Raw genomic sequence first — 21968 nt, forward strand, 5'->3', positions numbered from 1 at the left:
CAGACCAAATGAACGTATAGTCCCTGGAACAAACCATTACCTTGGAGAGGTGAGTGAGTACAGTACTGGACAGCGAACTCTTCTGCTACACGAACACTCCTGTGACAAGTAAGAGACCATTACAACTTTCCTCACCAGTGGTTCAATTAAAATAATTTAATATGCTACTTCTGTGTTAATCAAGCATTTTCCAAAGGACCGTCAAGAGAGAGGAACACGGACAAAAATGGCACGGTCCTCCCTTTCACACGAGAGTCGGTCGGGCACTGTATTCCGCTACTTCACCGTTAAATGGTTACCGGAGGTCCAAGGCTGTTGACATTGGATGATGTTTTTCTTGTCATTCTTTTTTGTGTGATTTTTTTGTGGGATTAATTACGTGTCACTCACTTCTGCTGGAGGTCAGCAGACTCACATTCTTTGTCAGAAGTCATCAATCTATCTGCCTACAGAAATGAAAAGTCGGACACGTCAAGCAGGAAGCCAGTGACAGAAGGGCCCGACAATTGATTTCGGTGGGGGTACAATGTTTCCCAATGAATGCCGCAGCCCGCTTCGACACGGCTATGGCCATGATGGGTGCACTGGAAAAAGTGTTATGAAACTAACTACAACTATAAAATGGCGCACCTGGGGAATAGACGTGAAGTGTTCAATTCTAAACGTGAGATGACAGCGATACATACTAGATTGTGTGGACCTGTTTCTCACTCAATAGACTTGCATACAACGGTCAGGGCTCATTTCTCATTTTCAGTATTCAAATCCAAAGACATAAACCACATATCAGTGACAGTCCTGACAAAGAACAATATCAAACTACTTGAATGAATACGAGTTACTGTATATCTGCTGGTGCTAAACACGTTGCTTTCGAAATGCACTCGCCTCTCCTAAACAGTTAATCTTGGTTAATCTCTCACTTAATTGGTTATCAGTCGCTTCGGGGCAAGTTAAACTACTGCAATTTATGGTTTCACCGTTAAACAGCCACTCTTATTTCCAGACCATAACAGGCAACAATTATATTAGCAGACCCGAAACCTAGTCTCCTATCTGCCCACTAATCAGAACGCAACCTTTCTGTTGTGCTCCGCTTAAAAACACTAATTAAAATGTATGTATATATGTGAAAAGTGTCACACTAATCATTACTCGGATATATTCCGAGAAACACTACTCAACATGATTTAAAAGCGAGTTCCGCTTGACCGTCCAGTTTAAGAGAAATAGACCGAAATGGAAGCAGGAAAGTAATAAACACGTGTATGTGTGTCGCAAGAAGGGACCAACAGGCAACGGCGCGACTGGCTTTTGTGATACAAGCGCGCGCACCAGATTCACAAACGCGCGCACACGGGGGCGCACACGCAGCCAAACACAAACGCACGCACTATTTCCCTTAGCTGTGCTTTTGTGTATTGTCAGAATTAATGAGAAAAGTTCTCTTGCCCTAGGGGTAATTAGTGTCCTTGGAGTTAAATAAGCTAATACTTAGACACCTCTGGCACAGGCAATTATGTTTGTGTATTGAATAATTGATTCAAAGAGGGGGGAAGGGCTGCTAATCAGATCTGAGCATAATGAATTGATTTAATTAACAGGGGAATCCGAGGGTCTCTTGGAGCTGCGCGCATTTACTCAGTAGCAACGGAAAGCATAACACATAAATTGGGAGAAGCGGAGACAGCACGTTACAGCTCTCGTAAAAACCGAAATTGAATTTTTTTGAATGTAGTTGCACTTTCGGAACAAATGAAAGCGGAAAAACAATAAGCATCTTTCGGCGAAGAAGGTTTCAAGTCGAAAATAATTTCGTCCTTCTGACTCGCCGCCTGCTTTAGTATTTCATAACAAATCAGAACATTTTCTCTTTCATTTCGTTTTGCTGCCTCAAGAAGATATGCTTGCTATCCAGTTTTGTTTAAAGGTTTTATATAGGCGGTTTAGTTTCGCCAGTGCCGGTTTATTCTAAGAGCAAGGAGCACGTCCGAAGTGAACTGGGGGAGCCGCTGATTTTTTCCCCCAAGAAATCAACATTAAAGATCAACACGCCGCACTCATTTCTGAATGGCTTTCCGTTATTGAGTGATCCTGTTTCTAACAACGGCAGAGCCGTGCAATTAAAACCTGCAGAAGAAAGACGATCCAGTCTTTATAGCAAGGCTATTTCCAGAAGACAAGCGGCTCTTTCCAGAAGGCGGGCGGTGAAGGCTGCTGGAGCCGAGAAGGGATCGCCAGGAGCCGGAGTCCTCGATCTTCAGGACGATGGTGTTGGACAAGGAGGAAGGTAGGAAGGCTACAGTTGCCGATGGAATAAGGATTCATCCCATCTGCAGTGAACGCTGCCGGTAAATTTAAGGAAGGAGGACCGTGTATGTTGGTAGATGAGACGCGTGTTAATGTTATTTTCCCTGCGGAATCTGGTTATTCTGTATCGTTTTACTTTGCCGACTTCATTTTACGGCCACTTAGTCTCCGGTTTCGATGACTGACGCTTGTTAATGCAATGCAAAGTTGCGGGAAAAATACACGTATTTCGGTAAGTGGAGCATTCAAGTGATTTTGTTGAAGCGGTTGTCAGTATAACGTCAATCTAAAACCGAAATATGTGGCCGATCAGTTTTCGCAGGGCGATCACTTGGCTCAAAGTTTCCTTTTTTTAGGATAAGCATCATGTTTTGCGTTGTCTTTGCCGTGGTCTTCCAGACCGGCCAGAAGTGACAGTTTTTGACATCCTTCACTAACGCTGTGTAATGACGACGTGCATGCACTGTAAACACTGAGACTAAGCAAACAATGGAGGAAATGCATCTTAAATGTGAACCGAGCTTTAATAACGCAACTCAGTAGCATATGGTCTTTATTTATGCACGGCGTAGACAGAATTGCACAAGTTTAGTGTATCTTGGGCCGTGACATGTAAATTATTTGTGTTATTCCCCGGGTATTCCTGGGTGAAAGGCTCAATAATTTCCTTTTTTAACATGCGTATACAATTGGTGTAAAGCCGCGTGAGACTCGTGTGGTTATTATAAGTTATTATTAGTCGGTGGGCGCCGGCTCCCCTAATCTGTCGGAGTGGCGGAGAGACGCTTTCTTCTGTCGAGCAACTCCCAGTTCAGTAACAGTTTGAAACTCATCGCAAGCCTGTTATGATCAAACACGAACTATTCTTGACGCATCGTGTTTTTATTTATTTTAAGCCTATAGGACTGTCTTTCAAAAAACGGTGACTTGCAGTTGGGTCCCTTGTATACTCAAAAACGTGTAGTCAACCCTCCCTTCACCTGCCCACATAAAATTATCTAACAGTAAATGAAACGCTGTAGAAATACAAATTGATCCATGTCCCTGTAACCGCGACTTGCTAATGTAAAAAGATTAACCCAACTGTAAATGTGTCTCTTAGATGTCCATCTTGCTAAAAGTTTCCCATATGATTCATGATTCGGATGGCTTTTAACAATATGGTGAATGTACAAGGTGATTCAAATGGCATTAGTGGGAGAGGATGCACAGGAGCATGTAATGCAGTCAATACTACATTAACTACTGATGCCCAATTACAGAAACGGGCAGAGTGGCTTTTAGGGGCATTAGGACTTGCAGAAAAAGCTGAGATCACCTGCTGCTCATTGCCTAAAAGCTTCACCCTTTGCTCACTGAGGCCGACCCACTGTGCCGACGTTTTGGCAGAGCCGGGTGGGGGGGGGCAGGGCTTCCTTAGACAAGGCTGGTGGTATTGGTATTGCTCGGGGGGGGGGGGGGGGCGACACACCTTGAGCTTGGCAGGAGACTCACAGCCCTTTGCCCAAAGAATGTGTTTCCGTGCCTCTTTGTCCGTACAATGTGAAGGCCGTGTGCCCCCAAAAACCTTCCAGAGAGCACCCCCCCCCCCCCCAAATCGCAAACGTCTTCATTACGGTTAAGCCAAAAGAAGCGTGGGTGGTGCGGACCTTCTGATGAGGGGGGGGTCTTAGCTCCTCATGCGCTGCCTGCTTGTGAATGATCTTGAGAAATAACTAATTCTCCTTGAAGGAAAGAATCTAGTTTCCCTCTTAAACCTCTTTTGGGAAAGTAGGATACAAATCAATTCCCTCCATTCGCAGTCCCGCACTATTTTTAAACGCTGCTGAAATCTCACATTAGATTTCTGACCTAAAATAAGTCAAGAATCTTGCCTTAATGGAAACTGGGATAAAGTTACCACACGCGTAACATCGTAAGAGCACAAAATGCCATCCCCCCAAAGCTAGATTCTTACTGAGCCCTTGTCCCTTTCAGTGCTTGATGCTGCTCTCGCATTAAATGCACCCCAGTTGTTGCTTTTACTTGGGGGGGGGGGGGGGGGGGGGGAGCATAAATATGTTGTTTATGTAGCCCATAATGTTGGCATATTCCTGCAGTCTTACCCAGATACTTCCTTCTCTTCCATTTTTGAAATTGCTTTGAAACCCCCATCGGATTAAGTCTTCATTCTGAAATTAACCTTAGTTGTCAGTCTTGAAAGGCTTCACAACCTCCTAAAATTGGTTAGCACCGAGCTATAGAGTGATGGAGTAATCCCACAAGTGACATGATGGTAAGAATCCTGACTCGCTTTGTATGGTGAAGGATAGCTGCTGGACCTTCAGATGGAATCTGAATGCAGGACTGTCTAACGGCTCGAATCAAATAAAACCCTTGACTACGGTTTCCTATTGGATTTCTGGAACAACAGGGACTATTGAGTAATTGCAGACAGTTCTGATGTGGATCTTCCTGCCCTGCACTGGGCTTGACTTTAAACCTGGCCAGAGTAAGCAGACTTGCAGATCAGAATCTTGAGACAGACTGGACTTTTTCCTCTAACCCAGTCTGTCCAGCACTCATGCACATTATAACGCTGTATGGAGATGTTGTCCCTGCCAAGTGCATGCGTGTTCTGTGAGCATTTCTAATAAAACCGTGGCTTCAGGCTCCATTTTTATTTTGAAATAAGAATCACCTTATTCTTTTTTTTTTTTACGAGTTACCATGGTAATTCTTTCATAGCAATGTAATATTGATTTTGAAAGTGGGCAGTAATATTTCTCTCCTGTTATTTCGTTTCTGTGGGTTGATTCCTAATTTCCACTTGGAGATTACTTTTATACATTTCTGAAGTCTCTTCACTATTTTCTTTTCCCGGACAATGTAATTTTTTCGCCTATTTGCCATTTTCTCAACTTATTGGCTTGTTCTGATTTTAAATTAAACTTGCCAATTTCAAATATTGAAATTGCATCAGTTTTCACCCCTTGGGTCTTGCACAATATTATGGCTTATTTTGGAGCTTAGTTCCCTACAAAGGGGGGGGGGGGCACATTTCATAGAATTCCCAGTATGTTATTACCAAGGCGATGCCAGGCTATCGCCCTGGCGACAGTGAACTACTAGAATTCGCACGTGATCGTGCACACTCAACTTGCATGCATGTCTCCGATCCATTTTGACCCATCTTGGTATCACTCAGTCTCAAAACTGCTGCCTTATCTGATAGATCATTAGCATTTGTCCAACTTAACCAGCTTTATGATTGGCCATTTTATGTATAGTATATTAAACATGCACTGAATAAGATCAAATTGTAACAACACGCAAGACAATATAGATGTATGTCTCCTAGCTCTCTGTTCATGGATACTTGTGGATGCTCTTGGCACTCCTACACACAGAGCATACCTCCTGGAGTTAAGTATCTTAAAATCTGATACCCCTGCCACTGTAATGGGCCGCTTTAGACCTCGCGCAGTACCAATGAGCGGGCATACTGAAGACATTTTACTGAAATTGTAGGAAGGGATATGGAACTTCTTGCTTTGGTACGGCCTGAGATACTAAGACTGATGCTAGTGAATTTCTGAGAGGGGCAGCAGGTCTGGAGAGGCACCCCGACAGTGCGTACCTCGCGGGAGCTGCCCGGGATGCCGTCGAACGAGCTTAGTGTGGGTAACTTTCAGAAGCAGCCTTATGTTACACTCTGGGGCTCCCGGTCACCGAGCTGCCCGCTCGGGTTGCGTGACTGTCTGCCACCCGCAGCCGACGCCGAGTAGCTTGGTCACCGAGCTGCCGTAGGCTGATGGAGCTTTTCTTTGGTCTTCCTGCCAGCGTGCAGCAGAGCTGCAGTTTGGCTGGTTTAAAACCCTACACATCTCAAACTGTTTCTTCTCAGGGATTCTGCAGCTTATTTGGTATTTTATTGGCAAAAAAACAATTTTGGAAAACGGAGCATTCAATCAAAGGTTTATGCTACTATATATTTCTAAATAACTATCTCCCTCCCCCCCGCAAAGAAGTAAATGATCATTGGCCCTCATGCTAAAATTTTACAAAGTTATCTCATATGATCTTAAGTTGTTTATATGGATCAGGAGTCTTGATGTAACAATGTTTAGCAGATTTTATGACACGACTGGGGGGGACAGTAGGACCCAGGAGCATGTCGTTAACAGGCCTTGCGCTGTACGAGCAGCCAGTCTGAATCGCAGTATTCCTGCTTGTGCCCCTGTGTAGCCTTAACGAAGCTGAGAGTTCAGGTCATGGTCTCTTCATCAGCCCGCATGCTCATCCCAGAATTCAGTCCAGAAGGTGGGGGCTTGGGGCACAGTGTTTGCGGCACAAAGGATTTCTGCTTCCTTCGGGCTGGACCAGGGATGATGTAGGTACAGGTGAAACTGAGCTGGAAGCCAGAGGAGGTTAATAGCAGCCGTAATCTTCTCGGCACTGAGTGCTGGCTCCAGCCTGGCTCACGTGGGTTAATTGTCCCAGGTGGACTGTGGCATAGCCAAATGATGAGCTCGGTGCTTTTTGGCTCTGTGTGCAATTTCAGAGCTTTGCTTTTCAAATGATGAAGGGGTGACCCAGTGACCCCTGCATGGCAGCTTAATGCATAAACCAGGGTAGCTTCATTAACAAGGCTGTACGTTTGGGTATGGATGGTACCAATATTGTAGGAGGTGTGTGTGTGTGCGTGTGTGTGTGTGTGGAGGGGTGGAAGGTTAGGGGCTGATTTGGCCCCTACCTATTTAGAAACCAAACACTTGTCCATTATTTAAACATGGACATATGTGTTGTATTAAGATGGGCATAAATTATAATACTAGACTTTTAGCCAGAAATAGATGTTGGGGGCAGGGGGTCCCCACAGCAGATTTTGGCAGGATTGAATTTTTGGGTGTGGGGAGGTTCAACCCCATAATTTTACTGTATTTTTGTATAATTTAATGTTAAATGGGGTGGATTTAAGTCGCAGTAGTAAACTTGAACACGAGTTCCCAAATATAATGCTGCCTTAACGTAACATGCAGCCAGCCTGGGTACCACTCTGCGCTAACTTGGGCGGACGCTATGCTGGCAGCCCGAGACGAGCATGGGATCGCAGACTGAGATGCTGGTTTGAAAGGGGCCAGCTAACTGGCCCGGAGCTTTAAAGCAGGGGAGCAATGTGTGCATTACCGCGACAAGACCCCTCCTACTGCTCAGGTGGGTGGTGGGAAGCAGATGGTTAACTCGGTCCGAACTGGCCATGTCTGAGGTGATGCTGAATTTAAACAGCAGAGAGATATTTCAGGTGCAGAAAGTAAAAATCCAAACCAGAATTTTGCTCCAACCTACAAGTTGAGCATGAAGAGTCACACTCGCAGTGTACTGAAGTGGTTGGTTGGAACAAAATCCTGGTTTGGATTTTTACTTTCTGCACCTGAGATGTCCGGGTCTTAACTAGTCTGGGTTCGCTTGTCAATTTCGGCATAGACTTCGGTCAGGAGCTTCTGGCCACCTGGGTCATTCGCATGCAAGCAACTGGAAGGTTAACCTAAATTACCACTGTGAAACACCCAGCTGTGAGAATCATCTTTGTCTCTGCCAAATGGCTATCTGCTTTTAGTTCACAAAAACATGGAAGGAAAGACAAAGGGGGTGGGACTGAACAAGCCTAAGCGCTCCGTGGAGGATCGCCAATACGTTGCTCTTTCATCATCCAGAAGATGTGAGTGCAGACTTATCGCCCTGCCTTTGGGACGGGGCAGCATTAAAGAATTGATTATAACATGAACTTCTCCACGAAAGTGATGTGAGCCATTAGATCTGAATTTACTGCATACTCCTAGTTAATTGGAACTGGTAATTGAGCTCGGTTTCCTCATCAGCGGCATGTCCATCAATCTATCTTCACACGCCCCCACCCAGCACCTCAGTGTGGCTGTACAGGCACGAGTCTGATACACATTGCCCTTCCGGTTTTAACTCCCCCCCCCCCCCCCATGTACAGTTGATTACCCACTTGTGCTGCCTGTTGAAGGAGGATGTTTGTAGCGTGGTGACGCGAGCGTGAAAAGCGGAGGAGATGTTCACCCCCACGTGGATACACACGGTCCAGCTCGAGCCCATTACTGGGCATGGGGGCAGCGGGAGGCCGTTTGAGTGGCCGTAACCAAGAACAATGAGTGATGAGCGAGTGCCCGGCTGTAAATGAAGCCGTCACCCAGTCCGATCGAGTTCCGGGTTTTGCGGCAAGACGGGCCACTGTTTGACCCGGCACCACATTTGGGCTGGGGGGATTCGCTTGGATCTTGCCCCCGTCTCGTTAAAGGAAGAGACCTCGTTAACGCTGGGTTGGGGGGAGGGGGGGATGTCGCACCACAAATGAACGCCACCTGTGGTGAATGCGCAGTATTACTCTGGCGACGTACTCGACGTGGCCCTCTGGCGCGCTTCTGCGTCTTCACCCGCCTGAGTGGCACACACCTGTCTGCTCGAACGCCCTTTGAAATGATAAGTGTGGCGTAATTGCCGCTGGGGTGGGGAAGGGAATCGCACACGTCACTCTCTAACCCTGGGAGTGACACAAACTTTCGAGAGCTACATTTGCTGCCTTACTGAAAACATTCTAATGAGGGCTAAAAGGTGTTCCGGCACTTTGCTGACGCCGCCGGCTGAAAGCCGCGCCGATGGTGCTAATGGTTACGATCTGTCAGGAGTCGCCGGGTGCCACGTGAGATTGTGTTTCCCCCCCTGTTATCAAACTGAAAGGGGTTTGGAAATGGAAGGATTTATCCTTTTATTTAAATGTTAATGTGATGTACGGGGGGCGTGTGAATGTGTTAGCCCAATATGAAGACTCCTCACCCATACTGTCCCTTATAACTGTGCTGCACCTTAACATTATACATCCCATACGTTTTTAAAATGTTTTTCCATGTTTCTCTCTCTCTCTCTATCTATCTTTTTTTTCCTGAATCTGGTTTTTCACCATAATGCTACGGCAACTGAAAACATAGGTTTGCACATGGCAGGAATCTAGACGACTACAAGAAAAAATAAATGAAGATGGAAAAAATATGAGGGGCGGGATAGGGGGGGGTGGGGGGTGTCTCCTTCCTCATGCTTCATTAACAGCCATAAAACGCTCGCAGGCTGCTTTCCCAAAGATCTGCACGGCTTCCAGGAGTGAAATCTCCTCTTCGTCTTCAATCGCGTCTTTGTCTGCTAGCGCCGTGGGCTCAGTCCTGAGGCTCAGGGCCACCGTTGGCTCCCAGCACCCAAATCTCTCCGCACTCGCAGGCGACGGTGGCCTGGAACCAGCTGTCTTTTGTAATAACTAAGAAACGCTGCCAGTTTCACATCTCAAAACATGCAGTAATGAATTTAATTAGAGAGCTCTTGCATGTCTTTGTGATAAATTTCTTTAATTAACCCCATGTGAATAAATTAAAAATAATGGGAAATAAAGTGTGGAAAGAACATCCTGGTGACGTTAACTGTTAATTGGGCCTCACTGGGGAGGCCAAGCCGTGGTGAGTAATAGGATAGAACCGGTAACTCTTGCAAGAGCTTCACTGCTCCTTCAGAGACCGGTTGGCTGCGGGGGGGGAGTTTGGTTGGTGGAAAATCTACTCCGAATTCCCCCCCCCTCCCCTCCACCCTGCCACGCTAGGATCTGACCAGCACGCGGGAGACGTAATGCGGCTCTCTGGCTGAAAGGGGCGCTCTCATTTGGAGGGGATCAGCAGTAATTACAGGAAGGAAAGTGGCCAGGGGTCACTGGGGCCAGGACCCCCTTTTTGTAACACATCAATGAGCTTAATTATTTCCCCCCGCCCCCAAGACAACCCCCCCATCCCCCCATAGTCACTGAACAGGGCTGGGCACAGGGGGGCCTCTGCTGTGCCCCTCTACTGTGGCTTATTAGCTGTGGTGGGCCAGCAAGTTTGCGACAGGGGTTCTGGGTAACGAGCTCCTCTGCCCATTAACGTGGGATCATAATGGCAGTGCAGCCTTCTAGCAGCCCTGCCAGCCGCCAAGCTCCATTATGCTACTGTTACAAGTAAAATACAGCGATCGCTGGCTAGCGCAGGTGAAGCAGACTATGCTGCTCTGTTTTCAGGCCGTCTAGTGTCTTCATTTATACTTAAGGTTTTTTTTTTCCCCCCAATTTTGAATCTGTGTTACTGCTGCTTCTTCATAATCTCCTCCAGCTCTGGACCATGAGCCGCAGGCTTGATTACAGGGCCCACGCGTGCTAATTAAGAGGCTGATTCACCCAGATACGGCGTCGGCACATTCACCTAAGGTCTCTGTTAACCTCGGGAACATCTTCCTCGGCCCCGTGACCAGTCGGCCCAGCGGGAACGCACATGAACGCCAAGGCAGACTTGGAATGGTGGAGGAATGCGGTACTGGTGCAGGGCTGATTGTTTCGCTGACCCATGTCTGAATTTAAGGACTTAAAATTACTGCTGGTATTTTCCCTCTCTTGAAGTCAGTGTCTCACGTTTCAAGCTTTAATTGCGCCTATCAGTCACCTAATGGAGGTCACCGGTTTCGCTGGTGCCTTGTGGTAATGTGAGCCTTGGGTATGGCCGTCTCGGCTGCCCCAGTCCTTCTACTATTAAAGAATAGTACTTTCTTCTCTCCCCCTCTTCATAACTGAATGTCCAGCACAAGACTACAGTGAACTTTGAGCTTATCCCAGGAAGCAAAGGGCACTAGGCAGGAAATAGACCAGCATGGGATTCTAGGGTCACACACAGCTGCATCACCAAAGCGATGACAGAGAGCCTTAGAGATATCAATCCACTGTGAAACCAACGATAATACCTAGGAAAAACCTAAATGCAAACTCCACATGGGGGTACAGTATGCCAATAACATTCATCCTAAATGACAACATTTCTCCTCCCTTGTTCTGATTTAATGTGGCACATTTTGATAAAGCAAATATGTACTGTATGCATGAGCATCATTGACAACCAGAGATACATTCCTTGTATGAACATGCTCGGCCAATAAATCTGACCCAGCTTTAAGATGGAGGGATGGTGTGGTCCAATCAGCTCATGCCCTGTCAGTAGGTCATTTCCTGTTAACCCAGGAAGTTAAGAAGTCCCATGAAGGCATCAATGGGTTTAATAAATAAAATCCCATGTAATGAAATAGTGACTTATTTTCCATTGTGCTACATGAAGCATATTTCAGTTTCACGGTGCGCTTCTTTTAGAGATTATGGCGTAAATGGGGAGCAGAGGTGGGCATGCTGTAATCTTTCAGGGGGAGGGTGTCGGTCTGCCATACTGATGTGATCATTGTATTGTGATGCTTTAAACAGTTTCCTGGAGTGCACTGAACCATTTTTAAAAACCTTAAACACATCCAAAGGGGCACCACATTGATTTGATTTTTTGATAACTGTAAAAATGGAACTTGAAATGGGCTTACACAGGAATGGGATGCTATCTCTATAATGGAAAGTACATGGTCTGTTTGAGATGCAAACTTAACCGTTCATTTCTAAGAAGATAAGGTCTTTAAAAAAAAAAGCAAAAGAATGACATGCTCTGTGCCAGCCATTACCAGCAAACGAATATCTCCAGATAGATGTTTTGGCCGGGTAACAGCTTTCTCCTTACAGGAGAACCCAGCCTCCTGTACAATGCGAATCCTCAGTGACAGGACAGTACTTCCTGTGACACCTAATGACACAGGAAGGTCGACGCCAGTCGTGTCTGTTAAACGTGTTGGATTAAGTGGAAGCCAGTCTGGCTGCTCTTGCTCTCCTCCAGGGTGGTGAAGAGGCGCGGATGGGAGGCACAGAGGATCCGTCGGCCACTAATTGTGGCGGCTGGTACACTCTGCCGCCGAAATTCCTGATGCACCAGGGAACTGACACAACCTTAAACTCTGTGCACTGATCATATTCTACAGGACTCGGTTAAGAGGGACTTCGCCGAACTACCTAGATGTTACTTTGGCCGTTTTGGATAGGCATGCATAAATGTTTTCAGGTTGTTTTTACTTATTTTTGCATTATTTAAATCCGAATGTCACCATTCCTAATGGGATTGATTCACAGCCCCCACATTGTAAAGCAGTCCTCGGCGCACCTTGCGATCTCTAACCGCATCAGACTTGCCATAGCAGCGGTAGCGAAGCGCTCTCTGACTGCGCTAAAGCTTACTTAGCTCGTGTCAGATCAGCTTGTCCCAGATAGTCATATGCAGAGGTGGCAGACTTTCTGGAGAAGACTGTTAAGGATCCCTCCTTCGCAGGCCTTGTACATGCATTGTTAAAGGGTGCCTTGGAGTGGGGTGGGGTTTAAGCCAATTATGGACTCCTTGTGGGGGGGGGGTGACCTTTGTGTATAATTAGTTCTCTTATTTAAAGCAAAGATTTTGAGTAGAATAACTAATTAGCTGTCATAAATGGCAAATTAAAAATTTTGGTGCGATCCCTTGGGGAGTCAGAGGGAGCTCTATTCCCTGGACGGACACACGCGTGCGCCGCACACACAGGCCGCTCGCTCGCTCGCCCGCCCGCCCGCCCGCTCGCTTCCTCTCTCTCCTCATTAGGCACATTTTTAGTTCTGTAGAAGCCTGACAGGCGAGCTCTGTTGGCGTACCTGCAGAGACTCTCTAACAAGCCATGAAATGCAGGTAGAAGAGACCGCCTTCAGCTACTGTGACTTCAATTTGAAGCTTTTTAGCTTCATTTACACTGAACATGGGTATTTATAGCAAGTTTTGTGATCCTAATATGCAGGCTCCGAGGAGCCCAGTCGGGGCGGGAGCCGCAGTTAGGTAGCTGGGAGGCAGGAACAATGCTAATTGATGGCTCCCATCAACAGTGTTGGACCAATTAGCCTCTCCTCTGCACTTCTGATAAGGAAATCTGATGGCTGAATACCACCAGGGCCCTAATTCACTCTCCAACCTGAACTATAAATTTTACTAACAAGCTTTCACCTCAGCTGGCTCCTCCTTTTAGGGAGGAAAAGTGTGGGAGATGCTAATTTGTGCAGCATCTTCCTGATGTGTGGATGCGAAGAAGTGTAAGAGGTCTGGATACTGGAATGTCTGGATGGATGTTCTTAAGGAGGAGGAGTAAGGTGCTCAGGCTTTGATGTCGGCGTCGCTACGGTAACCTTTTGCCATGCCAGGGTGCCGCCACCCCCACCCCCCCATTCACTCGGCATTCGGAAAACTCCTGAGAAACTCCACCGGTCGGAATCCTGAAGGCGCAACGAGGTGGAGCCAGATGACGTCCTTTGGCGGCTTAGCGAGGAACGGGTCTGATGCTGGTAGGGGGTGGGTTGACCTGTGGCCCACACACAACCCCACATGAGATAAGGCCTCCTAAGGACTTACTCGTGAGCATACGCTTAACCTATTTAGCTTCTGTAAAGACACAGCCGCTTAAATGGACGCCACGCACGGGATGTAAGCTTTGCCGATCCCGCGTGATGGTCGTGTCTGAACGGCAAATGAACCATGTCCTCGACCACCTCCTAATTTGCTTCAAAGACCCGCCATCCAGGGGTATAAAGTCTCCGGCGAGCTGCTGGTGACACGGCATGGCCAAATCGGTCACTTTTCTTTCCCAGAGAAATGTGTTTTGAAAGCAGAGAGCACATCGACTGTGTGTCCTATTAGGCCAATCAATAGGCCCGTGTGTGAGTGAGAGAGAGAGAGAGGGTGTGTGTGTCGCTGTTCGGGGCTTTTAGCTGTGATGGGGCTGTTAGTGTAGCAAAGGGGGAGCCAAGTGGGAGCGTTACCAGCAATGGCTTGACTGTGCCCCCCTCCCAAAAAGAACACATCAGGCACAGTCTATTTAGTGTTTAGTGCAGTTATTAAATGGACTTCATTTTTCCTTTTATGGGGCTAAAAGGCAGGCCTAAAGTGCCGCTGTGTGTGACAGCAGGGCAATTTGCGGGCTTTGTTAGCTCTCCGGCCCGCCGCAGACGCGTAAGCAGAGCACAGTGCAGGGGGAGGCCAGGCTGTCGTGTGCAGGGGACGGCGAGGCACTTAAGAAATGTCACACCGAGGGCCTGCGAGTTCCAGGCTTGTGCTCCCACTCGCTTAAAAGGTTAATGTTAACCGATGGCTGACTGGCTAGCAGGTCCATGCAGGGCTTGTGCTTTGTTGGGGCAGGGGGGGGGCACAAATCCGCTTTAATATTCAAGGTAGATTCATCTCTGGGAACTCTGAGATTTATTTTTTTTTTCCCCCAAGCAAAATGCACTATTTTGGTTCTATCCTTACAACATGCTGCACAAACACTAAATCTGTGTGGCTGATGGGGAACCTGGGTGGGAGGGGCGGGGCTTATGCGGGAACCTGGGGAGGGCAGGGCTGACCTGTCGCACCTGGGCACTGCATCACACACGGCCGTCCCTTCTCTCCCCCCTTTCCGCAGGAGTGCCCATGCTCTCCGTGCAGCCCAAGGGCAAGCAGAAGGGTTGTGCCGGCTGCAACCGCAAGATCAAGGACCGCTACCTGCTCAAGGCCCTGGACAAATATTGGCACGAGGACTGTCTAAAGTGTGCCTGCTGCGACTGCCGCCTGGGGGAGGTGGGCTCCACCCTCTACACGAAGGCCAACCTCATCCTGTGTCGCAGGGACTATTTAAGGTAAGGCTGTGGGGAGGGGGGGCAGCCTCCACACACACACACACACACACACACAGTTTCTACTATGTGATGCTAAAAGTACTACCTACCTGTAGGCCAAGCACAGTGTTTCCCAAGCCGGTCCTCGGGGACCCACAGACAGTCCACGTTTTTGCTTCCTCCCTGTGGACTGTCTGGGAAACACTAGCTATGGGGATACCACGAGGGACTCTTAGGGTACGGCACAGTACAGTATCAGGTCTGAATCCATTCAGCCCATTCAGCTGTGTTTACATGAGCGGCCCTGCAAGTGTCCCACTAGGCTCCAAGCTCAGGTTTGCTGTAGCTAGCAGGGTAGAACTGCATAACAGAGGCAGCCTGCCCCCGTGATTCCCACCACCCATCCCCAGCCACTCCCACCCCCCCCCCCAACCCCCCAGACCATCTGCCCGCTAAATTAAACATGATGATTTCCCGGGCATTAATCCGACCCCCCCCCCCCAGTCCCCTGGGCCTTCCTTTCTGAGATTCCTCTATTTATCCCTGTCACTGCTCCCAGGGGGTGGCAAGCCCCAGCAACCCCACCCATGGGGGGGGGGGGGGGCACAACAGAGAATATCTCTAGCACAAGTCCGGTAATTAAGCCTGGGGTTACTTCTGAATGCCTGTGAACAACTACTTCAGTTTGCAGTTTACATATGAGCCCAAAGCAGATTGTTCAGGAGGGGGGTGTCCTCCGGTGACTGAGGTGGGGAGTTAAGGGGTGGGTGGGGTCGGGGGAGGGCAGGGCAAGCTAGATTGGTGTTCTAATATCTTAATGAAATCCAGCCTGCTCTCAGACGGCTCCTCTGAGACACACATGCCACTTGGCGGTTGAAGACGCTAAAGAGGAATTTTGCCATAAATCAAATGAACTGCTTTCCCACATGCTCTTGGGAGAAGAGCTTGGAGCTCTGGGTTTTAAGGTGAGGTGGGGGTCGGACCCGTGAGTCTGTCATCCCAGCCCAGTTTCAGAAGAAGTTCCCTAAAAATCACATCTGAATCTCCTGAGTCAATCTGATGTCCTGCTTGCACCACAGGAAAACCAAGTCTACCAGTTACTTATCTCCCAGTATCGGAACACAACAAATCAACTATTGAGAAATGGATCACTAACCTGACTGACTAAGCAGGCATGCTTTTAATGGCCAAAACCCACTGCCTGTGGATTTACGTAAAAGCTATTAAAAATATTAAGGGAAATGGATTATTCTCTTATCAAAGCAGGGTATTAATTGAAATTAAAATATGTTCTCTTAACTGACTGCAAATGCCAGTGCTTAATGTCTAACACAACTGTCATCCTGATGAGCAGGGTCTGATCTCTGTCCATCAAAGGATTTTATATCCCCCCTCCCCCCACCCCACATCTGTGAAGTGATAAATGATCAAATTCTAAAGCAGCCTCTCGCATAACGGGCACTAATGAGTCCTGAAGTTCTGAATCCTCACTGGCCGTGTGCCGGGTTGACGCAGTCTGTGGTCCCGGGGCACTCCGTCCCCCCACGATGAGATGCAAACAGCCCCGATCACAGCTGTTGGGACGTTACTAACAGTCAAACGAAACATGCGTACCGAATGTCAGTACTTCAGCCTGCGGGTCTGGTTCAGCGTGGCCCAGTCTACTTTGGGCTCAGAGAGCAGAGCTTATCCGGTTACACCCTGTTAATACACCTCTGGAAATCATCCTCAGAGGACCGGGGCTTCAAAACATGAAGGGCCCTGGCTGGAGCGACTTGGAAAGGTAATTGAATTACGGCCCACTAAACAATTACCATTACCACAAGTGGTGTTCGTGGTACCGCACATAAACACTGGTCTCCTTCCCAGCCTACCCTGCAGCTCAGATCACTGCTCCTGTCTGTGAGGTATTTTGTACAAGGCCTCTGCGATTTTGGTAAAATACACACCATATTAATAAGAAGTTACTGCTTTCGGAACTTTCCTAAGTGCGACTCACTACTGAATAAATACCTACATGCGTTTAGCTATAACTGAAGGCCGTTGCAGAATTTTCATCCCACAATCATGTAAAACTGTACATTTCACACCTGCAAATATGCCGTAATGTGGATTCTTTATACAAGGCATTTGCTTTATTTAACAGACATTACAATTCAGAGTCTCAAAGCCCTATAACACTCATTAAGCGGAAATCATACTTTGAATGGCCTTGCAATTATAATGGTTAGTTTTCCTTTATCTCAAGTTGTACGAGTACAAAAGGACTCAAAATTCGCGCCGTTGGATTTGCAGGCTTGCAGGTGACCTTCCTATTGAATACTCACCACCTTCTAATACCTCTTGAATTTAACCATTAAGAGCTCAGCCTCATGTTTAAGTATTGTGTCACGTTATTTCTTTTACTTTTAAACATGCTGTCAGAATTGACTCAAGTTCCCTCAGGCTGCATGGTTACATTTTTTTATTTTTTTGGAGCGGGGGGGATTCATTTAAAAACCACTCAGCCTGTACACCATTTCTTTTATTCAGCCTTTCAGAAGAGACAGTATTTCCATATGAATGACCACACTGATGAGTGGACAAAAACTAGCATGTGTTTAGTTTTTTGTTTTCTGTAGTGTGTGTGGTTATAGGGCTTTTTGTGAGGTGTACAGGAATCGATAGGTCCTTGAGAGCAGGGATATACCATCTCGAAATATTATCATTAAAACTGACAACGCAGTGGAACACAACATGAACAAGCTATAATTGAAATCCAATGGATTCCTGTCGTGCGAATCCAACTAGGGCTGTTTTCTGGAACAAAACCGAAATGTTTTATGGCGCGATGCCTGGTACGATACCGAAGCGGATGGAGACGTGAGCAGTGCCTAGACCATGACGGAACCTCGCTGCCCTGATACGGGCGCTGACCCGCGGGTCTGGGGCTTGCCAGGGTCTTGCCTGTTTGCCTTTGAGCTGCACGTCACAGCTAGTGCATAATGTCTGGCGGGTGTCATTATTGGGGGGGGTCGGGGCTTTAAGTTTTCCTTGACGTAAGCTCCTGAAAAACCACGTCAGCTGGACATGACAGTCAGACTCGTGGTCGCTAACACGTCCACGTTAGGCCACGGTTCCTGTGCCTCTGCTGGGGGGGGCACACGACAGCTCCCAGGCACTGGTCAACATGCCACCCCCTCTTAACAGGGCTATGCTACACACAGGAGTACAAATGACAGTGAATCCCTCTATGCCAGTCTTTGCCAATCCGGTCCTTTGGAACCCACAGTTGATCCACATTTTTGCTCCCTCCCAACTCCTTACCAGACAGCCTACATTTTTGCTCCCTACCAGGAGCGTAGAGGGAGCAAAAACATGGACTGTTTGTGGGTGCTCAAGGACTGGATAGGGAAACAATGCTCTTTGCCATTTCAGACGCATTCCTTGTCCTCCAGTGTCCTTCAACAAGACTTCTTCAGTCACAATCACTTTTCTGCATATTTTGCCTCGAATGCCGGACATCTATGATCCTCAGACTAATTACAGCATGTTTGTTTTCATTAGATTAGGGGCCATTAGTGTGTCCATCCGTCCCAGTGGCTCGGCTCTCTCTCTCTCTCTCTCTCTCTCTCTCTCTCTCTCATATATATAATATAATATCCCTCTCTCTCTCTGTAATATATATCTAATATTTATATATATATATTACTACTTCCTGCAGTAATTGTATGTATTCTGACAAAGCCTTCTGTTTCACACCCTGTGCGTCCTATCCCCCCCCCCCCCCCCCCCCCACACTGGCTCAGCTGGGGCACTGTGCACTAATTTAAGGACCTGTGCTGCTGCATAGATGTTCACTCTGACAATAAGGGATTAGCAAAGGGAAAGCAATATGGTACGGTCCCCCCCCCAACCCCAGTGTTGGGCCCCTGGTCTGCACGCGCGTCTTCGGCGGGGCGTCTAACGCGCTGTCAGGGAGGTCGCTCTGCCGTTGCCTGATCCCGTCTGAGCGAGGCCGCGGCTCCTTGGGAATACATCTGCGATTGAGAGAATTCCAAATGAAAGGCGGGGTCAGACGCTCGGAAAATGGAAATGTAAATCTGACATGGCTCAAGGGTCCGACTCGCCTCCTGGGCCTGACCACACCCCCCCCCCCCCACCCGGCCCAATCTCACGAGCTTAATCAAACACTGCTGAGAAACGTTCTGTTGTATGAGCGCGGCATGTTCCCCCCAGCAGCCCCGAGCCGCTCCTCTCTCTGACAACTGGGTGGGGTGAAGTGAGAGAATCCTTGCTGGAGAGTGTGTGAACTTTTGACTACATCACGGAACGGAGCCCCCCCCCCCCCCCCCATGTAAAAGCCAGCTGGGTTCGGCTGGGACTTAGTCTCATTAGTGACATTTGTTTGAAAGAGGGACTTTTCGACAGTTCAACTGGTTGATTCAGACCTGTGTTTTTTTTTTCCCCTGCAATATGCTAGGAGGAACCCTTTGAAGAGGCGGATTAGAACCATGTGATCATTTTAATTAGATCATTAGCAAAGAATTAACATCTAGGTTTGTACCCTCATTAACGAAAAAATGCCAAGTGCGTGCGCTCTAAGATTTGCGCGGGCGGGCGGCGTCCGGGACGTCCACAGATTTTATTTTTGGGCTTTTCGCTGCCGCTCCCTCACTACCCCCCTGTCCCTCACTTACCCCCCCCCCCCCCAGTCCCTCACTACTCCTGTTCTCCCCACAGGCTCTTTGGGACGACGGGGAACTGCGCCGCCTGCAGCAAACTCATCCCCGCCTTTGAAATGGTGATGAGAGCCAGAGATAATGTTTACCATTTGGACTGTTTCGCCTGTCAGCTTTGTAACCAGAGGTAAGGGGGGTGGGTGCTAAAAGATTACCTTCCCAAGATCAGCCCGGCTGACACAGCTGGTAGCAGACGCCGGCCACGTGCTCGCATGCTCCAACGTGTGTGTTTGCTTTCGCCGACCCGCTCCCCACCCCTCCTTTTCCCTAGCCCACTGCCGTACTGTATTTCTGATGGAGGTGCCGTTATTTGGGCTTGGGGCTTTTCAGGAACAGTCCCTTTAATAATCCCCCTCCATAGTGAAGGGGAAATGAGAGGAAGAATCACAACAGGTCCACAAAGATAATGCTGCGCAAAGACAAACTGCTGAAGTTCTGGCCCCCTGAACAAATATCACCTTGGGCTCCCTGCCTAATTTTACAAAAAAGTTTACATATTCAAGGGCCCCTGTAAAATGCTGGGGCCCCTGAATCTACCAGAGCATTTGTGCCCGTACTGCACTCCGACTGAATTTCTTAAAGGTATATCTCACCCTAGTGTGGGGGGGGGGGTTAACTGGTAGGTACATCATCTATAAAAATAATGGAGCTGAACTTCACTAAATGAACCCCAGGAAGCACTCCTGGACCCACACTGTGAGCGGATTTGTGCCTCCATTCTGATTCTGTCAGTGCTCTATCTACGCACCATTCAGTGACGAGTTACGGTGCAAGGCATGCTGGGATTGTCTCACTTTTTGCGCCGAGCTAGAGTGATCCTTGGTGGGGGGAGGGGGAGGCTCAGCGGCCATGCCGTTCACTCGCGTCCCCATTACCCTGCGCTGACAGGTACATCGGCCACAGCGCCGGGCACCTGCTGGGACGGACTAGGCAGGCTGTCAGGCCATTACTGCCCCCAGCGCCAGAGGACTCCTGGATGGATGAGCAGGGCCCCATTACTCATCTTCACTGCCGCACATTAGAAGCAAGGCCTCTTCCACATGGCTACGCATTCCGGATCAATCCCCAGCTTCCCACCATAGGAATAAACAAGCTCTACATGCTTCTCGGGAAGTGGAGCATAGGGTTTCCTAGGAAACCGGTGCAACACGCAGACCTCACCTTGTCGGGCGCCGGGGCCCGGGGCCCCGCCTTAGGCCTCCGCGAGATGTCATAATCTCCTAAAACAATAAAAATTCATGTTTTAAAGATGCACCTTTTTGCATCAGCTCAGCCAGGGCCTTCACACGCCCCCAGCGTCTGCGTTCCTGGTGGCGGGTGGGCGAGCGAGCGGGCGGGCGAGCGGCAGAGCCAAATTAGTGCAATCATTGTGCACGAAATGCCAATTTACCACTCCGCCACCTAGAGCGACTGCAGTCCGCTGGAAATAAATAGGCTTTAATTGCGATTCTAAATGGCAGCCTTTCTCATCAGCACAATGATCGCTTTTAGCAGGAAGCGGTGGGGGGGGTGGGTAGGGGGTGGAAACGCACGGTACGATGGCGTCAGCTGCCCTCTTTAAAGATGGCGCTCATTGTGATGGTTCTGATTCAACCACCCACATTAAAGAAAGGGCCTTTCTGTGCATCTCTTTCCTGCCTGCAGGTTTTGCGTTGGGGACAAGTTCTTCCTGAAGAACAACATGATTCTGTGTCAGATGGACTATGAGGAAGGACAGCTGAACGGGACCTTTGAGGCGCAGGTCCAATAGCTGGGTGGGGTGGGGGGGGCCAAGGGGGGTCTGGATGGACACTGAACTGCACCCCCAGTGAGGACCGTCTGTCTGCTTGCCTGTAATATTTTTTAACCCCTGCCCTGCCCCGCCTGTCCCTCCCCAACACCGAACAGTTACACGTTTCATGATGTACAGTTGTGCCTGCTTTGCTGAGCACTCTATTGCCTGTATGTTTGTGATTAGTTTTTTTGTTAGTCTCTCCCCCCTACCCAGCCCCCCCTCCAGCCTTTCAGAATGGCTCCTCGGGGCACCTGTACAGTCTGTTTTTTCTGTATATATAAACTGGAACATTTATTTTATGAAAATGTAATGCAATTTTATTACTAGTGTGAATTAAAGATTCTTAAATGTTTTCCGTGTTATCTGAATTTGTCAGAAGGGAAAGATGGTCCATGGAATTAGTGGTACGCAAAAGTGCTAGAAAACCGCCTCTTTTATGAATAAAATTAGAACAGAATTCTTTTCATTAACTCTGCCAAAGCAAATACTGTTTGTAATTGTCAAATGCAGATATATACATTGTGAACTAATGAGCTTTCATTTACATTGTCCCTACGTATTCTGCTGT

General features: G+C 48.1%; 1 protein-coding gene across 1 annotated transcript; it reads left to right on the forward strand.

Annotated features, from left to right (window-relative positions):
* The first annotated feature begins 1381 nt into the window (after positions 1 to 1381).
* LOC125705926 (rhombotin-1) lies at positions 1382 to 21752 on the forward strand. Its single transcript, XM_048972290.1, has 4 exons — positions 1382 to 2290; positions 14713 to 14926; positions 19628 to 19753; positions 21271 to 21752. The coding sequence occupies exons 1-4, from the start codon at positions 2269 to 2271 to the stop codon at positions 21374 to 21376; spliced, it is 468 nt and encodes a 155-aa protein (XP_048828247.1). The 5' UTR covers positions 1382 to 2268; the 3' UTR covers positions 21377 to 21752.
* The last annotated feature ends 216 nt before the right edge of the window (positions 21753 to 21968 follow it).

This window comes from Brienomyrus brachyistius, chromosome 13 (assembly GCF_023856365.1).
Source record: "Brienomyrus brachyistius isolate T26 chromosome 13, BBRACH_0.4, whole genome shotgun sequence".
Lineage (NCBI taxonomy): Eukaryota > Metazoa > Chordata > Actinopteri > Osteoglossiformes > Mormyridae > Brienomyrus > Brienomyrus brachyistius.

Excerpts from the sequence above, each read along its gene's own strand:
- LOC125705926 (XM_048972290.1), top strand. The coding sequence starts at position 2,269 with ATGGTGTTGGACAAGGAGGAAG. Across the intron at positions 14,927-19,627 it reads TGTCGCAGGGACTATTTAAG|GCTCTTTGGGACGACGGGGA; the intron begins GTAAGGCTGTGG and ends TTCTCCCCACAG. Across the intron at positions 19,754-21,270 it reads TGTCAGCTTTGTAACCAGAG|GTTTTGCGTTGGGGACAAGT; the intron begins GTAAGGGGGGTG and ends TCCTGCCTGCAG.